Below are 8,357 nucleotides of genomic sequence, written 5' to 3' on the forward strand. Positions count from 1 at the left end.
CCCCCGCTTGCCTGCTCGCACCTCCCTCCCCCCCGCCCCCACCTGCTCTCTGTGCCCCTTTGCCCCAGACAGCGATGCTTCTGCCCTGGGGGATATCTGTGGCTCTGCTACCCTGGACATGGCTCAGCTCTTAACTCTCCTGCCTGCGCTCCTCAGGGCGAGCGGTACCGCTCCGCTGCGCCTTCCCTCTTCCTGTCTTTCTAGGCCTCTTGTCTGGGCCTGGGAGCCATTCCTCCTCTCGCCAGCTCCCTGGTTTCCTCCCCTCCCGACTGCCCTCACTGGTGCAGGGGGCTTCCCTCTGCCTCGGCTCTGTCCCAGCCCCCCCCCCCCCAACCGGCAGCCTCCCTTGGCCCTGCCGGTCCTGTGACCACGCTGTGCCCCGGCTTGCTGGCGCCAGCAGCCACACGAGGCTCAGGACAAGACTTGCCCTTCCCCCGCTCTGATCTCCAGGGAAGACCAATCTCCTTTCCCACACTTCCATTTCTTTACCTCTAAGAAGGGGTGACCCCAGTTCCTCTGGTGCAATTTTGTGAGAACAATTTTCTTGCTCCCCCCCCATTTTTCTTTTCTTGAAAAGAAAAAACGACTCCACACAAGCCCATAGCCTGATGACACCTCATGGCCCTGGAGAGGTGCTGGGCTTCTGTCCTTTACGAGGGATGCCAGTAAGATGGCGGCGGCTCAGTCAGGGCATGGAGTCTTCAGAGCAAAAGCGTGAAGAGCTCACGGGAAGGACACGTTCCTGGGAAGGGACGCTTCTCTTCCCACAGCAAGGGCCAGCAAGAGCCCTGACTGAGCCTCCCGCCGCCTGCCACGAGAGCGGGATCCCTCCTCACCTGGCTCACCTGCTGGTGGGGCGCTTGCTGCTGCCCCCGGCCGCTTCACACCACAGGGGCTTCCCTCTGCAGAAAGGAGTGAAACCCTTCAGCGGCCTGGGCGGAGCCGCGCAAGCGCGCGCAGCAAACGCGCGTCAGGGGGGCTGACGGAGCTCAAGCGCCTCTTGGACGCAGCAACCCCAGTCCCGGACCATTCAGTGTGTCCCTTGGGCCACCCGGCTTGCAGGTGACGCTCCATGTCACTGTCACCGGAGGCTAAAACCATCCACCCCCTCTCCTCAGACCCCCGGAGCCTCCCGGTGCTGCTCCCTGTTTTGCCGCGTTTCTGTCTGTCAGCGCCATCAGGTTCTCTGGTCCCGCCAGCCCCAGACTTCCTCCACTGCGGTTCTTTCCCGCCACTCACTCCCTGGGCATCTGGCATGAGGCAGAGTAATGTCTCCTGACCAAGGAGCAGACTGAGGCGCAGACGGACTAGACAACACCACCGAGCAGCTGTTCAAGGTCCGCGTGACAATCGCAACCGGAAACATTTACACCATGTCGCGTTAGAGATGAGACAGAAGGAACAGACCAGGGCGCGTGCTGGGAAAACAATGGATTTAACCCTAGGACCGCGAAGAGCCGAGGTTTCGGTGGAAATGTAATGTGATCTGATTTATATGTTGCAGGTAACAATCCTGCGAAAGTGAAGAGGGCGGGTGGGATGCGAGAAGGGACCGTGGGACCGAGCCACCTCCCTGAGAAGGCACACCCCGACGGGGACAGTTTCCGGAACGGTGGTGTCCTTTGGGACGCGTCAGTCCCCGGGAGACTTTCAAATGGAGAAGGGCGAGTGAGAGTCTCCCGCCCACAGGAAGCCCTGGGCACAGGTGTGCCCAGACAGGTGCACTGCGACTCGTTCTGTTCCCTGGGAGCAGCCGGGGCCACCAGCAAGAGATGTCACTGCGTGTGACAGGGCCGCGCTCCCAGGACAACTCAACCTGGACCCTCACCGCAGGTCTCCTTGACTTCCGACGGGCACCATGCGGGTAAACCCACACTGTGTTGAAGATAATCAAAATACATCTGCTCCACCTAGTGACCGACCTCGCAGCCTGGCCTGACCTGCCTCAAATGTGCTCAGAACACATCAGCAGCTGATGTTGGCAAACTCATGCAACGTGAGGCCTATTTGAAAGTGAAGTCTTAAATCCCTGGTGTCACTGACTGACTCTTCTCCTGACGCTGAAAAGCAGAAGGCCTCATGCCAAACTGGAAGGACAATTTCAGCTCTACTTAAGTTTTGCACAAAAATCTAAAAAAGGACGACAGCAAGTCGAGGACGCCTGTCTTGAGATCAAGTCCTGCTGCAGGAAGACGCTCCTGCTTCAGGAATAGAAGGCTCCAAGTGCTCTCCTCTTCCTCAGACACGTTTTCATTCCTTACTGATTTTTAAATTATTTCAATACAGTCGCTTTTCTACATAGTTTCCTTTCTGCTTTTGTTTTCTTTACATTCCTCAACCTCAGATTCCTTCTCCCCAAATGACACAAGTTCTTTCATTTTCACATGGTCCACGGCACCGGAAACCTTCCCTGACCAGTTCCAGCCAACGAGGAGCTTCTGAATGGCAAGCCTTGCTGCCGTGCTCCCGTGACTTCTGGGATCTCGTCTTAAGTGCCGTAACTTTCTGACGTTTGGATTTTTATTGCATTGAACAAAATCACCTAGGCACTTGCACTCTGGTGCCCACCTCCTCTGGCCAGTCTCTGTCCTCCATGAAAACAAACCGAACAGAGTGAACACAATTCCATCTTTACACGTGTGAACAGGAAGTAGAACATCGGGCAAGGGAGAGGAGGAAGATACTTTTCCCTACAGACAGAATACAAAAGGCTCGTTGAGCTGGTTCGGGCATAAGCCAGTTACCTTCTCCCTCAGCTGGCGGAGGGCTGAGCACCCACAACAGTCCTCCTCGCTCAGTCCTGTGAGGAATTCTGGTGCCAAAGTTCACTGTGGAGAAAAAAAAGTAGAGGGTGATCAGAAGCAGCGGGCGCCACGCGGGAGGACGGTCACCTGTCCTGCCGCGCCCCATCGTGAGAGCCGCCCCACACCTGCTCCATGTCCACTTCGTGCCTCCTCCCGCGCTCCCCTCAGCGTCCCGCATTTCTGCCTCCACCATCTGCCGCTAGCTGTGCGTCTCTGGCCTGTCTGGCTCCTCTTCCCGTGTTCGCTCCCGCCCCTTGTTTTCAAGTCTCTTTTTCCCATAATACTGTTATCTTTTTTCTCCTATTCTGTTCTAGTGTTCTCATTCCAGATCTTTCCAACTGCAAGTGGCTGGGTCCAGGTCTGTGTTCTCTCAGAAGTTTCCTTTCTCTCTCCACCAACATTATTTTTGCTTTAATCAAAGTCCTATGTTGGACCCTGGTTCACACCTTTCAAACCCACCGGATCTTCTGTTTTTCTTTGCTTTCTAATCACATGGCCCCTGTCGTGATCCCCCTGCCTCTGCCTCCCCGCAGAGTGTCTCTTATTTATAATTGCCTGTTAATTTTGTTTTCTAATTTATTGTAATTATTTTTTCCTGATCCCTTATTTGGTTCTCCTACAATCCTCCTATAAGTGAAGCCATCTGATATTTTTCTCTTTTTTTCTGTCTTACTTCACTGAGCATAATCCTTTGTAGCTCCATTCATGTTGCTGCAAAAGACATGAGATTTTTGTCTTTTTTGTTTTTTGATTGTGAGTAATATTCCATTGTGTATATATACCACATATTCTTGATCCAGTCATCTACTTTTGGGCATTTGGATTGTTTCCATGTCTTACCTATTGCAAACAGTGCTGCAATAAACACAAGGGTGCAGGTGTCCTTTTGAGTTAATGGTTTTGTGTCCTGTGGGCAGATTCCTAGGAGTGGAATTGCTGGATCAGGTAGCTCCATTTTTAGCAATCTGAGGAAACTCCACACTGCTTTCCATAGTGGTTGGACCACTTTGATTCCCACCAGCAGTGTAGAAACCACACTACAAAATGGTAGAGTTCCTTTTTTTCTCCACACCCTTGAGAACATTTGTTTTCTCCTGTGTTTTAAAATGTATGCCAGTCTCATTGGTGTAAAGTGGTATCTCACTGTGATTTTGATTTGCATTTCCTAATTTGCCAGTGTTGCTGAATATTTTTCATATGCCTGTTGCCCATTTTTAAAATTAGGTTGTTTACTTTCATTGAGTCATGCCAGCTTTTTGTAGATCTTTGTGATCAATTCCTTATTAGTAGTATTCGGTGAAAAAAATTTTCTCCCAGTCTGTTGGGTGTCTCTTTGTTTTGGTTAATGTTCCTTTTGTTTACAGAAGATTTTTAATTTGATGTAGTCCCAGTTGTTCATCTTTTCCTTCACTTTCTAGGCTTCTGGGTGGTAGAGGGGTGTGTCTTTAAAGATGTCATTGAAGTATACCTCATAGAGTTTGTTGCCTACATTTTCTTCTATATATTTTATTTTTTCAGGTCTTATGTCCAACTCTTTTATCCATTTTTAGTTGTTTTATGTTCATGGTGTGAAGTGGTAGTCTAGAGCCATTCTTTTGCATGTAGCAATCCAGTTTTCCCAGAAATGTAGCACCATTTCTTGAACAAGCTGTCCTTGTTTCACTGTACATTCTTTGCTCCTTTGTCAAAGATCAGTTGTCCATACATATGGGTTTATTTCTGGCTTTTCTATTTGATTCCATTGGTCTGGGTATCTGTTTTTGTTCCAGTGCCATACAGTTTTAATTATTATGAGTTTGCAGTATAGTTTTAAGTCCTGGCATGTGATACTTCCATTCTACTTTTTAGTCAGGAGGAGGGTTTAGCTATTTGAGGGGTTTTGTGTGTGTATGTGTGTGTCTGTGTGGTTCTGCAATACCTATTCTACTTCTTTGAAGAATGTCATTGAATTTTTTTTTGGAATTGAGGTGAATCTTTAAATTGCTTTTGGTAGGACAGCCATTCTGATAATGTTAATTCTTCTAACCCACAAGCAGGAGGTGTCTTTCCTTTTTTTTTTTTTTTTTTGGATCTTCTATTTATTTTAACAATGTTTTATAATTTTCTTTGTATAGGTCCTTCACCTCTTGTTAGGTTTAAACCCAAGTATTTCATTTTTTGGCTTCAATTATAAAAAGGATGATTTTCTTGATTTCTTCTTCAGATCTATTGCTTGCATAGTGGAAGGCCACTGATTTTTGTATGTTGATTTTGTATCCTGCTACTTGACTAAACTGGTTGATTATTTTGATTAGTTTTTCTGTTGAGTTAGGGCTCTCTGTATAATATCATATCATCTGCAGATAGTGACAGTTTTACTTTTTCTCTCCCTATTTGAATTCCTTGTATGTCTTTCTCTTGTCTTACTTATCTGGGTAGGGCTTCCAGTTTCCTATTGAAAAGCACTGGTGAGAGTGAATATTCTTGTCTTGTTCCAGATCTTAAGGGAAAGGCTTTCAGTTTTTCACCACTGAGAATGATATTAGCTATAAACGTGTCATATATGGCTTTTATTATATTAGGGTATGTTTCTTCTACCCCAAGAATTTTGAAGGCCTTCATCATAAATGGATGTTGAACTTGGTCAAATGCTTTCTCAGTGTAAATTGATATGAGCATATGGTTTTATTTTCTTTTAGTTTATGTGTTGGATTACATGCATTGATTTTCATCCTTGTGTTCTTGGTCATAGTGAATTTTCTTTTTTGATGCTCTGTTGGATTCTGTTGGTTAGGATTTCATGGAGGAAGAGTCTTACAAAATTTTATACAAACTTGTGGGGTGAGATGGCTGGAAAGGCAGACATGAAGCTGGAGTTGTGAGAAGGAAAATAGATTTAATCCTTATGACAGCCAGAAATTATGATATAAGGAAGAATGATGAGGAAGCCAATTTGTATTTTCAAAGAGTCACCTAGCTGAGCTGGAGAGAATGGATGTGATGGGAGCATGATATTACAAGAAACTCAAAGAAGTAAACTTGAGACTATTGCTTAGTTCCAGAGAGAAGAGATGGGTCCAGAGAAAAGAGATGGGTTTTGTGCTATGTATGGAAGGGGGTGGATGCGTGGGAGGCATGTTAACAGAATAATCAACTAAACTAGACGGAGGATTGACAGGATGTGGATGTCAAGGGAGGAGGTGAGTGCTGATGACCCTCAGCATCAAGAATGGAAAGTAGTGTCCACACTGAAACAGGCAACACTGGAATGGGAGGCGGATCTGGCATCAAGAAAGCTGGACTATGTGATTGTGGAAGCCTCTTGTATTGAGGTTCCAGAAAAGCATCCACATGGGGAAGTTTTTCAGATCCCTGCATGAGTGTACTCAGGCAATAGATGAATGAGTTCAGAAGGTAAGTGTGGACAGAAGATAGGAATTTGGGGATTACTATGTTGTAAACAGGAGTAGACAGGAATGGCCCGGGGAGAGACTTGTTACCTCTGAGTATGTCACACGAGGGTCACCATATTCTGAAACTTTCTTGCTAGTGGGTTCCACCCTTCGTGCCAGAAGTTACTTCTGTTCAGTGACTCTTCTCTCAACTCCTACAATGTCCCAAACTGTCTTCCCTGGTACAGCGGTTTCCTCCCAATTGACTTCACTCATTCTCTATTCCGTTCTCTCTATGTTGCTGGGTTGCTATATCGTAGCACTTTCCCTCTTTGAGTTTCTTCTAATATCATGCTCTCTACCTTTTTAGTCTGCACCTTTTTGACTACTGAGATTATCCACCTTCTTTTAGAGCACTCATTTCTCTGCCTCTAACCGTCTCTCTAGCTCTTTAACTTTTTGTTTGTGATTTTTCAACCTCAAATTTGAATGATGACTTAAACTTCAGTGTGTCCACTTTGTGCACATCCCACTTTCCCTCTCTTGTATCATCTAGGTTCTCATCTTTGCCACAACAAATGTGCAGAGATGCTCCTTCCCTTTGTGGGTCCATCAAAAGTCCTTCGTAGCAGTTTTCTATTTTGCAATTATACTTCCAGTGCCCTGGTTCCTGGCACAACCTTGGGAAAATTAGGTCAAAAATTATTTCCTCCTTCTGATAACGCACACCTCCCTGGTAGTTTTTGAATTCCAACTGCATTTAGGTACACTGGTTATCATTCCAGTCTTCATTTCATGGCTCCATCTCTAGTTTTCATCCCCTTTCTTTGCCTGTGTTCTAAACGCAGCGAGCCCCAGACAGTCAAAGCTCCTCCTCCCTTCGCTGCTTGTATTTTTCAAGGAAAGCCACCGAAAAGCCAGGCATGGTGTGCCTGTGTGTGCAGGGATGGGTAAGTGGGCGGATGACCACATGGGTGGGCAATAGACTTTTAGATAAAATTGGGCCTAGTGGACAATTCCATTGGTTCCCCCCAATCTGTATTTTCATTATTCTGTGGCCTTAAATTCATAACCAGAAACCCTCCACACATGTTCCGGGTACTATGTTTTGTTAAATATGTACGTTGCAAATATTTTCACCCATTCTGACACCATTTCCTCTTCTTCATGGTGTCTTTGGATAAGCAGATATTTTTCAATTTGATGAAATCTGTTTAATAAGTGTTTCTATGATGCGTTGTCGCCCCTGATTCTGAAAATAACCATCCTTGTCCCTCCCTACCACTGCATCTCTGGGACGTTCCAGCTCTTTCTCCTTTGTCTCTAGTTTGTCTCCTAGTTCTCTCTATCCCTCTACTATTTTCGTGTCTACCCTGTCTGCCTCTTTGTGGGTTTTCTTCTTTGCCACAGAAACCAAACACTGGCCCTCTACCCTAGGGAGCCACCTTTCTGACTTCTGAACCTGGGACTACCTCACTCCCATCTGAGCCGCTCACACTCACAGTCAGCCATCTGGGCAAATGCTGAATTGCCATCAAGCTTACCTGCTTGCTCCAATTCTTGGACACATTCATTTCTTGTTTCCTGGGTTCTTATCGTTCCAGTAAGATGGTAAGACACGTCTCTTGTATCCACCTTCTGTTCGTCACTGAGATGCTCCAGGGCTCCACAGAACACGTCACCTACATCACATCGGGGATGTTGTATGCCGTTTCTCCTCCTTGCTCTGAGGACCGTTTTCCTCTTTGCAAATAACTATCACTAACCCTCTGCCTCTCCAGCCCCCACGTTCTCATCCCCCCCACCCTCAGACAGAGAGGGCTCTCCAAATCGATTTTTCATATACTTTGTACTTTTTAATGAACACTTTATACATAACAGCTATTTGTCTTCTTCCAAATGCTTGACTATTAAAATAGATGTAAATTTTCCTTGACACACCGAAGGCTCCTTCTTTGGACTTAGCATATAGGCCAAGCCCTCGTTCCTTCCCAGACCCACCAAATTGCTGACTCACAATTACTGCCCCGGGCTCTGCCCCTTCATTCTGACTCACAGGGACAGTGAATTTACTCTCTTGGATTCATGTTCCAAGAGCTCAACTTCTTAGTGGTCATCTCCGCCCAGCAGTAAACGTGGCTCCGGCGGCTCTGCCTCCTTCTCCTGCCTCCCAGCCCCCCCC

General features: G+C 46.8%; 1 protein-coding gene across 1 annotated transcript in view; it reads right to left on the minus strand.

The window, feature by feature from the left end:
• The window catches only part of LOC101631470 (nuclear body protein SP140-like protein), a 45,545-nt gene that overhangs the window by 33,645 nt on the left and 3,543 nt on the right, over positions 1-8,357 (minus strand). Inside the window, exons 5-7 of the mRNA XM_012725203.1 lie at positions 7,720-7,857; positions 2,745-2,828; positions 846-902 (exon numbers count right to left, since the gene is read on the minus strand). Coding sequence (XP_012580657.1) covers positions 846-902; positions 2,745-2,828; positions 7,720-7,857 — 279 coding nt within the window. The remainder of the gene's footprint in view (positions 1-845; positions 903-2,744; positions 2,829-7,719; positions 7,858-8,357) is intronic.

The sequence above is a fragment of the Condylura cristata genome, unplaced genomic scaffold (genome assembly GCF_000260355.1).
Source record: "Condylura cristata isolate star-nosed mole 26May11 unplaced genomic scaffold, ConCri1.0 scaffold00002, whole genome shotgun sequence".
Lineage (NCBI taxonomy): Eukaryota > Metazoa > Chordata > Mammalia > Eulipotyphla > Talpidae > Condylura > Condylura cristata.